General features: G+C 41.2%; 1 protein-coding gene and 1 long non-coding RNA gene across 4 annotated transcripts in view; one reads left to right on the top strand and one right to left on the bottom strand.

Annotated features, from left to right (window-relative positions):
* The window catches only part of LOC116059596, a 27,203-nt gene extending 12,313 nt beyond the window's left edge, over positions 1 to 14,890 (bottom strand). Inside the window, exons 1-3 of one of the 3 annotated variants that reach the window (XR_004107335.2) lie at positions 14,776 to 14,890; positions 11,196 to 11,279; positions 5,770 to 5,882 (exon numbers count right to left, since the gene is read on the bottom strand). This is a non-coding gene — a long non-coding RNA (uncharacterized LOC116059596). Of the gene's footprint in view, positions 1 to 5,769; positions 5,883 to 11,195; positions 11,280 to 14,570; positions 14,754 to 14,775 lie in introns of those variants that run through there. The other 2 variants (XR_004107334.2, XR_004107336.2) reach the window with 2 other exon arrangements.
* ccdc43 (coiled-coil domain containing 43) lies at positions 14,796 to 18,362 on the top strand. The gene is made up of 5 exons (XM_031312776.2): positions 14,796 to 15,012; positions 15,788 to 15,878; positions 16,632 to 16,767; positions 17,284 to 17,339; positions 17,559 to 18,362. The coding sequence occupies exons 1-5, from the start codon at positions 14,839 to 14,841 to the stop codon at positions 17,744 to 17,746; spliced, it is 645 nt and encodes a 214-aa protein (XP_031168636.1). The 5' UTR covers positions 14,796 to 14,838; the 3' UTR covers positions 17,747 to 18,362.

Raw genomic sequence — 18,362 nt, 5'->3', positions numbered from 1 at the left:
TCAAGGGTATCGCCCTGACACCGTCTCCGCTCTGTGCCCCGAGCCTCTACACAAATCTCCTGATAGACAGACGCAGCAGTCAAACAGCACCCTCATCCCCCCAGCCTAGGCCCCAAAGGTTCCCTGGGCATGTCTCTGTGGCCCAACAGTCTGCCGCTGGGAGCCCCGGCAGCAACAACTGATTATTCAGGATCTAGGCTAACAAGAAACTGTCATGTGGATCTCAAAACATGTTCTGGTTGTGAATACATCATGCAAGCACAGGGGGAACAGGCTGTCTTCTGCTTCTTTCTCTCTGGATGTGCTGCACTTTCAGTTGCTGAGCAGATTCATCAGGTAGGAGGATTGAAACCAGACTGTTGACTGTTGCAACTGGGTCTACTTCAGTAGAAGTTTCACAGTAATATACCGTGAGATACAGCTGCTTCACCATCCTCTCAGACATCTCCCCCTATTAATAAAAGATCCAAAAGACCTACTGGTTAAATAGATGCGGTTAAAGAAATATATATATATATATATATATATATACACAATATAAGTTTCTGGGTGATGAGCATAATGTGCGCTGAGAAAACAGTGACCAAAATCTTCAACACATCTCTGGTAAATTGTTCATTTTGATACTCCAAAATAGCAGATAGGAAACTTATATTATCCAAACTACAAAGACTACATTTTAGAAAATAAAAAAAGGTTTTTATTAAGTGGCCAGTAGAGTAGAGAGCCAGTAGTGGATTATCAAGTTTGTTTTTGTGGGCAGGCATGTACTCTTGAGATTTTTTGCTCTGCATCATCACAGTGAAAAAGGGAAAGCAGACACTTTTATTTTGAGTATGTTATTATAATGTCATATTTGTCTAAATGTCATATTCAAGATTTCCAAACTTAGCGGCATATCATGAACAAGTGCCTACCATTCAGCTATTTTCACTTTTCTTCTTTCTTCTTTTTTATGCCACTGTCCAGTGATCAGTTAACATTAATGATGCTGAACTTGGTGCCAGAGTCGTGCACCAGAGCAAAAATCTACCCATGTACTCATCTCTTGAAGGGTAAGCTAATCAAAACCAGCCTCCGAAGAACTTCATTTAGAGGACATGTGAAAGATCTAGAATATTATTGTATATCGGTTTTTCTCACCTTTCATAATACCCTGCCACATCAGTGCTACTGCATGTGCCATCTGCAACAACTCAAACAGCCAGTGAGCTTGGCAGGAGTTCAGGCTAGCCACAGTTGACTCTTCACCGCGGGGAGCCATCTCTCAGACTGGTACAACACTTCAGGGCCCGGGCATTCGTCTCCCTTCACCACATCCTTCCTCATCAGCATCACTTGGTGTGCTCCTCAGTTAAACCATGATACTGCAGTCCCTGTTCCTTTAAATCTCTCTCTCTCTCTGCTTATAGCCCGAGTGCTGTAGTAATGCTAGCACAGCAGGGAGCTGGGGAGCAAAACAAACTTCGGCCACTTAACTAAATAGTATTCACAATGGCAAATTAGGCAAAAATACAGAAGTGGTTGCCAACCATCCTGCCCAGTCAAGCACATGCTCACATGTGCGCGCACACACACACACACACACACACACACACACACACACACGAGGAGCAGGAGAGTGTGCTTCTCCTCTGTGACTTATTATAAACCTGCTAATAAGCAGAAACTGTAGGTGAATGGGCAAAATTGTAAAAGTATACACTGGTTAATATTTACATTACACTTTTTCTCCATCATATCCTATACTACACACCACAGAGTGAGAAAGGAGGATTAATAGTCTCACTTTTCCTCCCATTAATCCATGAAAACGCTATAGAGCTACTCCCCTCCTCCCTCTCTGTGTTTTTATTTCTGTATTTTTTATCCCCATTGACCCAAAGCAGTAATACAGAGCAGGGGTTGTGTTTGTACAGATGAGGGCTCTCTCCAGCAGAATCTGAAGGAAATGAGAAGGCAGAGTTGAAGTCTGTCATCCATTGTCTCGAAATAGCAGGTGGCAAAGAAACAGAGAGAACAACAGAGTATGTGGGAAAGAGAGGTCTATTGCCAGGACAGCCGAGGACTCTGGGATAAATCAGGGAGACGGGGATTCAGAGTGCCAAAATAAAAGCATACACTCAACCTCTTCAAACAACCCTTGCATGCACACACACACACACACACACACACACACACACACAAAAAATGGACACTCTGGCCCTGCCACACTTGGTGCACATGAGCTTAAACTGCAGCATGCAGGATCATCTTAGCTTAGCTACATATTTAAGTCAGTTAGCCAAGGTTAACTCCTCTGGACTGAGCTCCAAGTAGATCACACCAAAGGCATACTGCTACACTCTGGTGCACACACAATAGATGTCACTAACCAAGGAGCCAGATGCCAACTCATGGATGGCTAAAGTGCTGTGGTGTACTATAGGGCTGCAACTAACGATTATTTTCATAGTCGATTAATCTGTCGATTATTTTGTCGATTAATCGATTAGTTGTTTGATCTATAAAAATGTCAAAACATGGTGAAAAATGTGGATCAGTGTTTCCCAAAGCCTAAGACGACGTCCTCAAATGTCTTGTTTTGTCCAAAACTCAAAGATATTCAGTTTACTGTCACAAAGGAGAGAAGAAACTAGAAGATATTCACATTTAACAAGCTGGAATCAGAGAAATCTTATTTTTTTTAATAAAAAAATGACTCAAACGATTAATCGATTATCAAAATAGTTGGCGATTAATTTAATAGTTGACAACTAATCGATTAATCGATTCATCATTGCACCTCTAGTGTACTATCCAAGCTTGGCGCTGCATACTTGCAGTACTGCCATCTCTGGTCTCTGCAACATCAAAACAAACAAACACAACAGGCACGCACACAAAGCATGCATAATGAAGAGGTAGCTGACCTGAGAGGTTTGAGCCTCCAGGGTAGAAGCAGTTAGTATCTAACACTCTGATGTACTACTAGCATATAGTACACCAAAGTACACACTCAGTGACCTGTAAAGACACACACACAGAGGACAAACTGGATCTATGTCTGTTGTAAGTGGCAGTTCACTACTGTACCATTAACCTTGAAGGAAAGGAAGTAATAAAGGTGTGCTTTTTGTACCCTGTTTCTATTTAATTTGTCCTTTAAATGAAATTCCCCTAAGGTACTGTGCCTGAGCCAACCTAAGAATAATGCAGGACTAACACAAGAATTCCAATGGTATTGTGTGGAGCAATTGCAGGAGTAGATTCTCGGCGTTAAGTAGAAAAAAAAAAAAAAAAAAAAAAAACAAGAAAAGAAAAGCAGGTTATAACATAAACAAAGAAATAATGCCTGCCAGTAAACAATGGTTTGGAAATCCATCTAAAAATAAAAATGCCATCTTCCAAAACAGATATTTGTGCCTGAAAACTCGTCTAGTCACTGAATTTCATTCGTGTTTCACCAGTTTTTGTTGTGAGTGTAGTCCATGATTGTCCAGCCGCATCACTGCAACGTAACACAGGAGAAAAAAAATAGGACATGGCTCTGTTATCCAGCCACAAGCAGGTCAAAGCAGCTGGATATTGCAAGACACAGCTACAAGTAGAGCAGGTTCTTTCTATTTAAAAAGAAATAAGGGTTCATGTTTTAACTTGCAGTTTGCAGTGTGTTTTTATCTATCTAATATCTCAAGTGACACTGCCTTCCTCTGGTCTTCTCCACTAGCAAGTTTTACATGTCTTGCTTCTGTCCTCACACAATGCTGGCAATCAAGATGGCACAAGAGCAACGACAAAGAGAGAATGTGAAGAAAAAGGACGGAACATAAGCAGAAGTGAGAGATTGATATACATCCTTTTGTATGGATTATTATCTTGAACCAAATGGGGGTAAATCAATAAAAGCATGGAACACATACTGCCTCCCCTCACCCAGAATAACAAGTAATTAAGGCAGAGCAAGAGAGAGAAGAGAGAGGTATTTGAGAGAAGGGCAACAAGAAGAGCAAAGGGCAGGGAAGAGGGACTCCTGCTTTTAAAGGGTGAGCTTGTTAGTGAAAGGAGACGGCATAAAAAGCACTGAACACAAGCTCAAACTCTCCCCCACAAACGCATATAACACACATTTTCTTGTGACAGGCGTATGTGTCCCTGAGTATTCCTAAAGAATGTGTCCCTGTGACATCAATACAACTGTAGCAGTTAACGTGCCAGGCATTGCCATTCTATCTGCCGTCCATTCTGCTTGCCAACCAATAGACCAGACCTTGCACTTGGTGGACGGAAGAATGGGAAGGGGGAAGGTAAGAAAAACAAAAGCGATTGATATAAATGATCTGCCGGCCGAGAGAGGCCCCCAGGCAGGGGCGAGCGAAGGTCCGCTCGATACCAATTGATCGTGGGAGGCCTAGGCATTCGTCTTAATTCTGACTAATTAGGGCACAGCGAACGAGGAGGGGGTAATAGGGACAAGTTGTTGGTGTGTGTGTGTGTGTGTGTGTGTGTGTGTGTGTGTGTGCATGTGTGTGTCTGCGTCAGTGGGACCTCCCAGATTACAAAATCAAGCCCCCGTGTTTACAAAGCGTGGAACAAGTGAAGGATTAAGGAAATCAGTTTAGGAAACAACAGCCGTCACCACATTAGTGTTGCTGCCAAAATAATTCCCCTGTCTTCAGTGAGTTGCCTGATAGGCAGGATGGGAGTAAATCCTCTCACTTTCTTTTTTTTTTTTTTTTTTTTTTTTTATCTTGTTTGTGTGAGAACTGCTGATTGTCTTCTGCCAGCACAAGTCTGGCCTTTGGTAGCCAAGAGGCAGCAGAAGAGAGATGCTGTTCTAGCCTCACCCATTGCACAGATAGACATCAAAGCCTTTTAATTGGCAAGAAAGAAAGTTGGGCTTGATCACTGCACCATTGTGATAAAACATGATTTACTTGCATGGTGTGTCAGTGTAAAAAATGATGGGATGTAATCTCCTGATCGAGGGTAAAAGGCTGTGGACACCTGAGGCAAATGCTTTAGTGTGCAATCCTACAGTTGTAGATTGTTTAGTGGGAACCTGAGAACAGGAGATGTGGGCTGGGAGGCGTCTCGGAGTTTAGAGGCAAAGCCCTTTTAAAAATCGCAGCATTTGGGAGCAGACATTGAGCGGGTGCTGAGCTGCTGAGAGCCTGGCTTGGACTCTGATTTCTATCTGTCACTCCCTGAGGATGTTAGCAGCGTAAAGTGGACGGTGGCAGGAGGGAGGTATTGCCATGAACGAGGTGCGGCAGCAGGGACAATTCTACCTGACTTGAGATCACAATCTGACAACAGAAACACACACACACACACAGACATTCATGTGACCGTGCATGATACCGCCTTACGCAGCACTGGCCGCACAGACAAAAGTGACAAAATATCAGTGAGTGAAAGTGACAGACAGACAGCGTATCTGTATCAGACAAGATCCCATTGTTGTGGAGGAACAAAAAAGCTCAGGCAGGCCGGGCTGACTTGCGCCCTTTGTCACTCACTCTCATAGGCGAGGAGAGACTGACAGATACACTTGAATATCAGCTACTCGCTCTTGTTCTTTGACACATAAACTTCACTGCCCTTTCCACCTCCGGCACCCTGTTCCCTGCCAGCTATTCATACACCGACCTGCCACCAGCTCCCAGTGGGCAGCTCTCTTTCAGGGGTTCACGAACAGAAGCACACAAACTAAGTGTGGGTGTCTGGATATCCTCACCCAGCCTATAAATACCTCATCGGCTCCAGACGTGGTGTCAGTCTACTCACATCAAATTAAACAATCGGCGTGGACATGTCCCCTGAATTCTCTGCTCGTCAGCTCAAGTGTGATGTCCTAATGACTGCCTGGTCGTCGATACTGGTCCACATAACAGTGGGCCCTGAGGGGGACAATTAGGGAGAGTATGAGATGTTTTCCCTGATAAATGTTGTCACTGCTGGTATTGCCACTAATAAGCTGTAATTTTCTGTTGTACACTCTGATGACACACACTGTAACAGCACAACCAGACAGATGGGTGAGCCCTACAACGCTTTACATGAAAGTGACACAAATGCTTTCATTAACTCAGAACGGTGGGATCCAAACCCCAATTGTGCAGAAATGTACTCTAGAAGAAAAAGAGGAAGACAAATGTCATCAACCACTCCCACTAGGAGTTTTTTTTATGATTATGACAGTCCATATTTGTTGAAAATGTGATGAAAATCATTGTGCGCTTAAAGGTTTTATTTGAAAGGTAAATGTCAGATTCTCAGTTGACATTCTGCCCTTAATTAGATTTAGGATTAGATTCACCAGGTAGCATTTCCCCTCTTACCTTGCACAGCAGCTGGATTATTGCGATATCACTAGATCGCACGAGAATCGCAGGATCACATATCACAAAAAAATGGAATGCGTTTGTGTCTGAACTACCAGCTTACCCAACCAATGAGCGTCCGGTGAGGAGCTACTGGCAGCTACGGGCATGGTTTAGGTGTGTGTGACGGCGGCGACTGTCCGTTTAAAACAATAATGGCGGACGTGATAGAAAGATGGTTCAACCAATCACCTGCCAGGTATTTTTGCCTGCCGTGTCTGCCCTTTTCCAAACAGTTTCCAATAACAGTTTCTCAGATGGTTCTGTGTAACAAACTATCTGGCTCGTCAGCTTACTTCCTCTCAGGCTGAATCCCAAAACTAAAATAGCTATTTTAAGATATTAGGTTAGTGATGGGTAGGTATGGTACAAATCATCTGCTGAAATTCTAATTGGTGAGGCAGAGGCCTTTAAGGCATTAACATATTTGCAAGGAAGTTGATTTTATTTGACCTCAGCTTGTAAAAGTGGTTTTAAAAAAATCATTGTTTTTATGTGATAAAACATGGTGATTGGTAACATCCATTTATCTGGCATCTCGTAATATTCCTTTTTTTGTTCATATTTGAACCAATCTGTGAAAAGATGGGAGGCTTTGACAAAACTGCAAGCTCTTTCAAATAATTCAAGGAATGGTTGAATTTGTGTTAAATCTTGCGAACACAAGACTCCAAATTCTTGTAGAGACTGATCATTGGTTGGTATATTATTTTTTAAATAATCAATGAATCATTCAGTTCATTATAGAATATCAAAGTAATGACAAATGTCCATCCCGCGTTATCAACACTAAAAACAGTCCAAAAACCCAAAGACATTCAATTTACAATGATAAGACAGTGAAAGCACATTCACCAGATGAATACCTTTAATGATTAATCTATTATCAAAACTGTCACCGGTAAATGGTCTGCTGATCAAACTATTGATTAATCAATTGCTCGTTTCAGCACTGCCTGATGGCTCCCAGTGGTTAGAGAAAAGACCGTTTGATGGATTTCCTCTTCAACATGCATGAGTGTGTGTTAAGCTCTCTCTCATTAGAACAAAAATAAGCTCTTCTTATTAGCTCTGGGCTGAGGGACCAGATGAAGAATAGATGGCCAGAGAGACAGATCATCATAGACACAGGTGGCGTGAGACTGTGCCGCGCTGTCTGATGTGTGGGTGAGTGACGGCTACCAGTAGAGCAGGGTTGACTCAGCCCATCAGCAGACGCGACACCAGCGGCAGTCTACAGCACTGACCAACAATCAGCATGAACAACTGAGCATAAGCCTTGCTCTCCCTCTCCAACTTTAACTTTCCCCTCTGTGTCACCATCCTGCCAGAACAGTGATGGAAGGATGTGTATTGTTGTCAGCGTGGCAACATGGTGTCACCATAAACTGTCATGTGCTGATACGCTTGAGTCAATATTTACCCTGATTTGAGTAGCCTTGTTAGGCTGTCATCTGACAGCAATTCATCTGATTACGGATTTATTCAAATGTGGCATAGGCGGGGAGAAAATCCATGGAAATTTGCTTATATTGGGAGTGCATTTGGGGAAATTTTGGAATATATCGGAGATTGCATGTAAACACCTATACTGTCAAAATATCACCCTGACACTGTTTTGTACGGAAGAGGGGGAAAACTGCATTCAGCTATTAACAGCAAAATAACAATTCATTTTTAAATGAGGTGACTGATGTGTCACAGTGGATAATCAGTGATGACTATGGGGGTTGTTTCGCTGTCAGTAAGCAGACAACTCAGTCAGCGTTTCATGCATTCATTTACACAGACCTTTAAAGTAGCCTAAGTACAGCTAAATCTACACTATCCATTTCCTTTTCACATCATCTCTCCAAAATCCATCCTTTATGCCCCATACCAAGCCAGGTCTTCAATTTAATTCCCCATCTGTGGCCAGCTTGAAATATTATCCAAGAAATGAGATCCGTGACCCTGAATACAGAGTGTGAAGCAGCACAGGGAGCAGGATGAAGACATGGCCTTATTCTGTGGCTAAGAGGCATGCCTTAGAGGAGGGAGGTGGCCTGAATCCCCTCCCCAAGTGGCACGGCTACATATTTGCCCTCCTCCACTTGGCTGTCTGGACGCATCCACTCAGCCCCTTTCCCATCACTCCTCTCAGAAGCAGCAAGAGCTGGCACAGTCAGCCAGGCAGAGCGCCAAACCCACGACAAAAAGTTTCTCCTCGCTGCCAGAGGTCACAGAAGTTCAACAACCTGGAAAGAATGGGCTTTGCATTTTTAAAACCTCTGGGCCACCATTTGGAGAGTCACACGCACACGGTGCGGGCAGTGTTAAAAAAAAAAACGCTGTCAAATGGTCTTTGTGCTTCCCAATGATTTGAAGAAAAGAACTTTCAGAACTCGACGAGCGGTCTCTGCAGACTTCTCCGCGTTAGTGTTCCATATTCATTAACTTTTTTTCCACATAACATGGCAGGGTTTTAATTGCCTACAATTTAGACTAAAAAGCTCGATGAGCGGAGTGAAAGCACCATGCCTCCTGAGAAAAAGATGTGGGAAGTCCACCACCAGCACGCTCAACCTGATAGACACATAACTACTAATAAGAGCCCTCATTACACATAACCAGATTATTCCCTCTACTATCAGCTCTAGTTAATTTTTCTCCTCCAAAGAGACACGCAGTCACTGGGCTCCAGCAAACTGATGAACCAGCACACATCACTGCTATGCAGCCACTGAAGCTGCAATCCAAGCAGCCCTGTACAGATCATTTAACAAGTCAAACAAAACATCTGTAATTTAATGACTCCTCTCTATCTGACAGATGTGTTAGACTGATCTGGTAACTTCATATTGCCAAGACAAAATCAACAAGAACCAGCAGTTTGGGTCTGACTCATATCTTAAAATGACCCGCACCATCCCTCAACCAGAAGTAGCGGAAGGTAACGTAGTACATTTACTCAAGTACTGTATTTAAGTACAAATTTGAGGTACTTGTACTTTACTTGAGTAGTTCCACTGCCACTTTATACTTCTCCACTACATTTCAAAGGGAAATGTTGTACTTTTTACCTACTACATTTATTTGACAGCTTTAGTTAGTACACTAGTTTAGTTTAATTACACTTAAGATTTGTGTCTACTTGGGGCACTTGGCACCAAGAAGACATTTCTGATCTAAACTTCTCACATGGTTTCATTTAAATAACAGTTTGAGGCCCAAAGAAGTAAAACCATCCAGTGTTTCACAAAAAAGCAAATATTAGAAAAAAGTCCAAAGAATGAAGACAGATTTGTTTCGCAGAAGTTTGGCATTTCAGAGACCAAACTATTTATCGATCAGTCAAGGAAACAACCTGCAGACTAATCAATAATAAAAATAATTGTTAGTTGCAGCCCTACTAATATTGTAATATATAATATTATATCACACACAACATATTTTCTGCAGAACAAGTACTTTTAATTTTGATACTTAAGTACATTTAGCTGATAATACTTTTGTAGGATTTTAAATGCAGTACTACTACTACTACTACTACTACTACTACTACTACTACTTAATCGAGTAAATGTAAATTTATTTTAATAAAGGATTTGAGTATTCTTCCACCACTGAATGCTATTAACTACCATGCATCAATTTAAGGTGTTGCTGTTCTGGTGAAACTATGACTGTTTGAAACACACACAGAGCCAGGCTAACTATTTCCCCTTTTTACCCTGTCTTTGTGCTAAGCTAACCAGCAGCTAGTTGTAGCCTTATACAACATACAGACATAAGAGTGGTATCGATCTTTTAACTCTCCGCCAGAGATCGAGTAAGTATATTTCCCAAAATGTTTAATTATGGCTCTAAGCTGTAGGACAGGGGTCTTCAACGTTTTTTAAGCCAAGAACCCCTTAACTGAGAGAGACAGAGCAGGGACCCCCAACTACATATCTTATATTAAATGAAGTTGCATATTAAACAGGGCATACAGTAATGTGTAGGGTGGCCTAAAGCCTTTATACATACCTTTTTTTTGCATATAATACTAAGCTATTAAAATAGCCTAATAATTGTTGGCATGCTTTTATAAATCATGTTTTAATGTTAAAAAATACATGTGGCACAGTGACCTCAGGATGAACTGTATCTGTGGATGGCTACCTTAGTCACTAGAGTACCTTACTATAGGCCAGTAAGCCTATCATCAGTGGGGATTTATATTTGCTAATAATGTGTTAGATTCATGTTAAGACTTAAAAAAAATTTGGAAGTCCCCCCGCATTGACTCTGCTGCCCCCTGTTGAAGATCCCTGCTGTAAGGGCTTAGTTATCATACGACAAAGATCAAATGACTCTAGGCTTTAGTAACTTCTCTAACATGAAATCAGTGATGCCTTGACACAGTAAATGTGGTGAGGCAATCTTGGCAACCCAGATTTGATAACCTTAATGTTGTCTTGCAGAATCAATAAGCAATCAGCAATGTTAAATAATGGCAATCTGACACTGATTGATGTACAGTAGAAGTCAAACATTACTTAAGGCCACTGACTTTTACTGGCTATTCGCTTTCTGGCTACTTCTCTTATTACTTATCTCTAGTCAACATGTAAAGATATAGTCAGTCAGTCAGTCAGTCAGTCAGTCAGTCAGTCAGTCTGTCTGTCTGTCGGTCTGTCTGTCTGTGTGTCTGTGTGTGTGTGTGTGGGGGGGGGGGGCAAAAGAAGAGTACGCAAGAGCTAGGGTAAGTGTGTGTGTGTGTGTGTGTGTGTGTGTGTGTGTGTGTGTGTGTGTGTGAAATGTTTGAGAGAGACTTAGTTGCGAGAATGGAAAGGGAATAAAAAATACGGTTAGTGACTTGTCCCTCACCTGGTGTCCACCCACCCGTCATGTTGCACAGGTTGGATCACTGACGTCATCTTCTGTACAACACTGAAAAGATAAAAAAAAATCACTCTATTCAAATCACTATTAAAATCACTTTAATAGTACTATACACTCTATTCAATTAAATATTACACTGCCATTCATTTGATTTCCCTTATAATTATCTCCTACAATGTAACAGAGTTAACTGAGATGTTGTATATGTGAATCCAGGTCTTTGCTATTTAACAGGCTTATTCAATAGAATTGTCAGTATTTTAAACTTTGAGCTACCATGTGATGAGGAAGCAAACTGCTAGAGAAGATGAGGAAACATGCCTGTTACACATGTTGTTTCTCATTGCTCTGCACTGCCTAGTTGTGCTGGGCTCTGGTTATATTCTGTCACATTAACGTTGGGATAGAGGGTATGTTGACAGAGAGAGGACATTGCACATTGAGACTGTAGGGCTTTTCTAAGGCTGGTGGCATTGGGACATGAAGACGTGTGTGTGTGTGTGTGTGTGTGTGTGTGTGTGTGTGTGTGTGTGTGTGTGTGTGTGTGTGTGTGTGTGTGTGTGTGTGTGTGTAGAAGGAAAGGGTTGCCTGTGGAGCGGAGCATGTGGATGCCCACCCACTCAGCAGCCTCGCGGCCATCGTCATTTCGCATCAATCCACAGCCCCTCAATATAAATAGGACAGGCGTCCTAAAGCAATGCAGTACTAAGAGAGGAGATGGCATTATGCATCGACCCTGGGCCCCTCAGCTTGAAATATGACTATACGCCAGCCTGTTGTAATGGCAGTTTCCCTAAAACTTGCGCACCACTCTGTTAACAGGGCACTATTTTGGCAGATAGTATAGATTAAATGAATGTACTTGCACTGCCTACAATAATACTAGGCAAGTGAGCGCCAACATACATCAATGAAACTGCAACTTTGGAAACATACTTTTTATTTTGTTCTTACTTTGAAACAAGTAAAAATGTTTTTCCAACAGTTAATTACTCTTTTTTCGCTTTCTTGCACCGTTACTGGAGCTATCACACACACTATACAGTATACAATGAACTAACTTATTTACAGCACTGAGTTGCCCCTTAATTTTCATTGTGGAACCTCAAACATTAAGTGAAGCATGCTAGAACTACTTTTTGTAATTATTTTTTTTCAATGAAGTACTAATTTTAATGGGTAGAATTAATACATAACATGCAGAAGGAACACAAAGTCTGTCTGTTTTGATCCATGTTGAAACATCTGCAAAACTCTATTAGTGCAAAAGCACAACAAGTAAGAAGTACTGAGCATGGTGCACCGACAGTCTGGATTCACAAGGGTGTTTGATGAAAGTCAATATGACTTTTTCCTGTCGAAAGTACAAATTTGGCTAAATATGCGAGCAAAACCTCGGCTGTAAGGAATTGGAGGTGCATTAAAATAGAGAGTACAGTTCCACGCGGCAGCTTCCCCATGGCGTCACAGAAGCTTCACACTTCATTACTGCAAGGCCAGCAACGTGTGAAGCCATTATGTAGGAGCAGTGGGAAAGGCGAGCGTGCGTTTGTGTGCGTGTTTGCGTTGGGGGTATAACAAGGAGGTGCTGTGTGTGTGTGTGTGTGTGTGTGTGTGTGTGTGTGTGTGTGTGTGTGTGTGTGTGTGTGTGTGTGTGTGTGTGTGTGTGCGTGCATACGTGCGTGTGTGTGTGTGTGTGTGTGTGGGGGGGGGGGGGTAAGTAATAACCCCTCTTGCTCAAAGTGCGTTCTGGAAGCAGGATCAAGCCATTCACATGGAAACATTGTTTAATATATTCAAACAGCTGGGAGGTGTTGTCTGCTGTCCCAGTGTCAAATGAAAGAGGACGAACAAACAGCTGGCAGGGCATTTTCTTGCTCCACAGCTCTGCTTACAACTATACTTTAAAAAACAGAGTCTGGTGCACATGCATGGAGCAATTTGCAATGAATCACATGCTAAATAAGCTCCAAACTACTGTCATGCAACTTAATACAAGACTCAGCTATATTCTTGTCTCTATCATGAGAGAAGTAAATATATCCGTGTCCTCTACTTCCACCCAGTGGCCGAAAGTAAAATATCACACTTGTTGATGCTATTGTTGATAGCAACATGTCTGTATATCATCTGTGCCTCCATTTGCACAGGCAAGGACCATGGTGATTAAAAAGTTAGCAGTAAATGGTAAAAATAAATGCAATCATAATCATACTTAAGTCTCAACTATTCCTTTTACTCAGTGCCAATTATGCATTGAAACAGCTTTCTCAAAGGTTTACAATCAAACAAATTAGCCATCAAATAAGTTATCTTCTTAAGATGGTGAAAAAAACATCAGCATTTTTGATATGTTATGATGATTATATTGTGCCAAAGAACACTGTTTGATTGCCAGATGCCCACTGAATTTAAGATTATTTTTAAATCAGCATTTCAATTAGGACTAGCACTGACATGCCTAGTGCTCAAAGCAAACAAGTGAGTGCACAAATACTTCTGTTAACTGTGGCACAATCGAACATTAATTTCCAATCAAAAACTTTGGGATTTATGGCAGTTTCCCAGGGCACGTTATGTGACTGCCAACGCTCAGCATTTAGCACTGATTGAAATGTTGGCTGTTTAAGTAATTCTACAAGCCAGACTAGCAGCATTGCAAAGCTATCCATTTTCATCCAAATGGAAAGTTGACAAAACCTGTGTTCATAGACCACAAGCTGTTAGCGATCACATATAGTCTACAGGGGGGAATCAGGTCCCAAAAGTCCTGCATGTGGAACAGGTAGACATCAGAGAGGGGAAATAGAAAGATGTGAATGTATGTGGTGATTTGGAAACAGAGGAAGACAAAACATCACATAGGGAGATTGGGAATGGATGTAGCAGTTTCAAGGGCAAATATTCGATGGGGGGGTAGATAAAATGCTGTGGTCAGAAAGGGGCAATCAGATGGCTACCATTACAATTTGTTTTATACAGATAAAAGAGTTCTACATTTACATAAAGGTGTTCTATTGGGACATTAATCCATATTAAATCAAGAAAAGCTTTAATTTTGGACGATTAGACTGTGAAACAAGGTATAAAGGTTATACACGTTAAGGCTGGAAAAAGTATTAGTGAAATTAAAGAAATGTAGGCTAGCCTACTCAAGATTGAATTGATACAGAAATACAATTTTAAAACACGCTATGATTTGAGTGACATGAAATAAGTGTGTTGCATAGATATGTAAAAAGATTCCATGATGGTAGAAATTAATGTTTCATAAATGCCAACAATTGAAACAAGAAAAAATGCAAAGTATATGTTTAGTTAGCAAAATGCTTGACTTACAGAGTTTTAGTCTGCAGCTTCTTCGAGCATTTCTGTGTTGGCACTTGACAGCTACAAATACTTTGTTAATATACTCGATACATCAGCTGCTAAATTTGTATGTAAGCTTATTAGAAAATGACTGCCACCATGATTCGATAACCTCGTCATTTAAAAAAAATAATTAAAAAAAGCTGAAATATCAAACATGTGTAGTTTTCTTTACCTTTTCGAACAGGCAATGAGAAAAGACAGCCGTGCGCCGCCGAAAAGACCCCAAAGGGCCAAGATGGCTGCGCCCGTGGCAGACGCCGGGGAGTTTGAAAGCTGGCTAAATGATCGGCTAGACTCGTTAGAAGTGGACCGTGAGGTGTATGGGGCCTACATTTTAGGGGTCCTGCAAGAAGAGGAGAGCGACGAGGAGAAAGAAGAAGTGCTTCAAGGAATTTTATCCGCATTTCTGGTGAATATCCAGAGCGGCATGTCCCGCTCAGTCACCGAGGCTGTGCGTTCTCATGTGTTGCTGTCTGTCTTGTCTGCCGGGCGGTGCCAAGTGACAGCGCTGGGGTCCGCTGTCATTTATGGAGCGAAATATCGACGTAGACTATAGACTGTACAAATAAGCGTTTTTCGGCGGCAGTTGTTCTTCAACTAACGTTAAGATCCAAACACCACAGGCAGTGATACGAGCTGCTCTCTCCTGCCACGTAAAAATCCAATTCAGCGACTCGATACCTAATAATACAGTTCCTTAAGGTGTTTTGACAAATTTGGCTAAGAAAAAGTGCTAATTGATAGAGACACATGTTACGATTGGTTAACCTTTTGCAATTGCACACCTATGTAGTTATACTGTTAGTGATATGTACTGACTGAGGTGTGTGTGTGTGTGTGTGTGTGTGTGTGTGTGTGTGTGTGTGTGTGTGTGTGTGTGTACACGTGTACTACCAGCTTGTTAGTCATACAGTTCACAGAATTCACATGATGCAAAAATGAATACTGCTTCTGTATCAGCCTCTGTTAGTCAAACCAGATAAGGGATCACAGTACCACTGTATGCATCGTGTGCTGTTAGTGAATGAATCCAGTGAGTGCTGTTGTGTAAGGCCTCATCTCATACTAACAGGCTGTGATGTGATGATGACGCCTGGCCATCAATAACCTGGTTGGCTAGTCGGATTGAGTGCATGAAGCAAGCTGTTACTTCTTCTGTTATTTGTCGTTGTCCTTGTGTGCAGGATGAGGATGCCGTGGAAGATGTCTGCAAACAGATCATCAAGCAGTGGACTGAGTGGCACAACAGATCCGCAGCCAAAAGTGATGATGATGGTATTTATGTAACTTTGATTCACCTACTTTCCCAATTTTTTTTTTTTTTTTACCTTGTCAGAATGAATAAAAGTTCAGGGAACACATTATCAACGTTGGCAGCACCTTGACAAATCTACATAGAGTACTGTATAGTTATAATGCAACCATAAATCAACGGAAATAAGAACATAATCTTGCATAAATCTTGCAACAATGTAATCCAACTTTCCATAAAGAGGTATATAGTCATATAAGAATTCATATAGGCATTTCAAAAGTCCAAAATATAGCCAGCAGACTCATCATCTCATTTAAATCTCGACTAAACAGAGCAAAGACAGGTTACTGAGTCTGCCGTCAAAGGGGATAAGCCTTTTGAGTTTGAAATAATTTGCTTTGAGTTTGGAGCAGAGTAAATAAAGACAATTTTGTCTCATGGAGAGATTAACATTTCCTGAAAAAAACGAAACAAAAGCTGATGCTGCAGAACGTTTTTATTGTGGTCTGATGAAGTGTTTGCGCCAATATTTCCACTAAGTTTGTTTTGTCAGCGTTATTGCTGGCAAGCTATAGTTTCCTGTGTACATAACCATAAGGATGTGTACACTGTCTGGAGTCTCAAGCTCAGATGGTTGACCATGTGGCTCCTTCAGTTTATGTACCTTCATATTGACAGTGAAAAGCAGGTACTTTAATTGCAAAAGTAATTGTACTAAATGTTACAATAATTTATTGACAGTTTGGCTGTGTTCTGTCATTTCTTTCCTGTAGCTGAAGTCCAGGCCATCGCCAGTCTGATAGAAAAACAAGCTCAGATTGTGGTGAAACACAAGGTAGTGTCTGAGGCGTCAAAGGAAAGGAAAGAAGCCCTCCTCGCTCAATACGCTAATGTTACAGACGATGAGGAATATCCTTTTTTTTTGCTAGTTGTAAAGTTTACTTCATTAACCAATGTTTCCATGAGCATACAGACAGACTGTCCATGTTTTATGTTGTCTCATCCAGTGAATGTTTCCTTCAGACACACTCTGTCATAAATCCTGAAAGTGCTCATTTTCAGGTTCATAATTGTATTTAGAGGTTATATCAGAATAGGTTTACATGGTTTAATTTTCAAAAAAAACAACATATTTTTGTTGTACTGCACATTGCTGCAGCTCCTCTTTTCACCCTGTGTGTTGAGCTCTCTGTTTTAGCTACAGAGTGAGACATCTCACTTCTGTTCCATCTTTGTTGGGAGTTGCACATGCGCAGTAACTAGGTAAGGACTACTAGCCAGTCAGAAGCAGAGTATGAGGGCGTGCCACGCTAGCAGCTAGGCGAGCATTATAACGTGTGTTACAAAGTGACAAAAAAAAGTGGAAAAGCCAAAAAGCATAATATGAGCACTTTAAGATGTCAGTTCTATCCTTGACAAAATCACTGAAGCTGAAGAAGAGGAGCAAACAAGTGGAAACTGCTTTACTGGAAATGATAAATGTATCCTTTCTAAAGCTGTTTCTGACCAGAGGCAGTTTGAAATCACATGGAATGCAGTGCTACTAATTCCTATAGCAATGGATAATGCAATAGTTGCATAACCCTGAGTAGACAAAACATTGTTCCAATCATTTACACCTCCATAGTGGTATTCTATAGTAATGATACACTAGCAGAGTACTTTGCTTTCATCCAGCTGTCCTTTACTGAAAGTGTCAGCCCTGTTTAAGAACACCAACGTGGAAGAGGTGCTGAGCAGACAAAAGCAAAAGCGGGACCAGGCTCGTGAAGACTCTCAGAAGAAGAAGGAGGGGGACAAGATGCAGCGGGAGAAGGACAAGCTAGCCAAACAAGACCGAAAAGAGAAGGAGAAGAAGCGTACACAGAAAGGTGAACGCAAAAGATAAAACCAAGAGAAAAGACACTTTGTATGTGGAAATGTTTTGTTATGAGACCGAAATGAAAAACAGTCATTGCCTCGTTTTTAGCTGAACCTTATTGGCACATTCAGTATGTGAACACGTCTTCATCAGACCCTCCAGGTTAATTACTTTCTTTTCATATGTGTAAAAAACAATGTATTAGATATTGCGCAAATCTTTATGATTGACAGCAATCGTATGTCGACGCAAAAATAATTTGCTTATTTGACTCTACCGATATGTTGTTGCAACGAGTGTGAAAGCTTAACCTTTGACACAGTTACCCCTCAAATGATCAAAGTATACACTTAAAACACAAATTGCATTGAGTATGGTAAAAGCAGAGGAATGCTTGTAAAGCAACTCAGTCCAGAGTTTCTGCTATTATCCTCTGTGCCAATATGCCTTTCATTTCTTTACATCTTTTAAGTAAGGCAAGTGTCAAACTGTTTTGTGTTCATTTTTTTGTGCTTAAGGTTTAACTGTCTATGCATTTTGTCTGAGAATAAACCCAAAAGAGCAGTTGCAAATTATACCTCAAATATATCATGTATCATCACTTGAATGTTAATAATGAGGTTCATCATCTTTTGAAATTAAT

Source organism: Sander lucioperca, chromosome 21, assembly GCF_008315115.2.
Source record: "Sander lucioperca isolate FBNREF2018 chromosome 21, SLUC_FBN_1.2, whole genome shotgun sequence".
NCBI lineage: Eukaryota > Metazoa > Chordata > Actinopteri > Perciformes > Percidae > Sander > Sander lucioperca.
The sequence above is the reverse complement of the archived record's forward strand: the minus strand, read 5'-3'. Positions and strand labels throughout refer to the sequence as shown.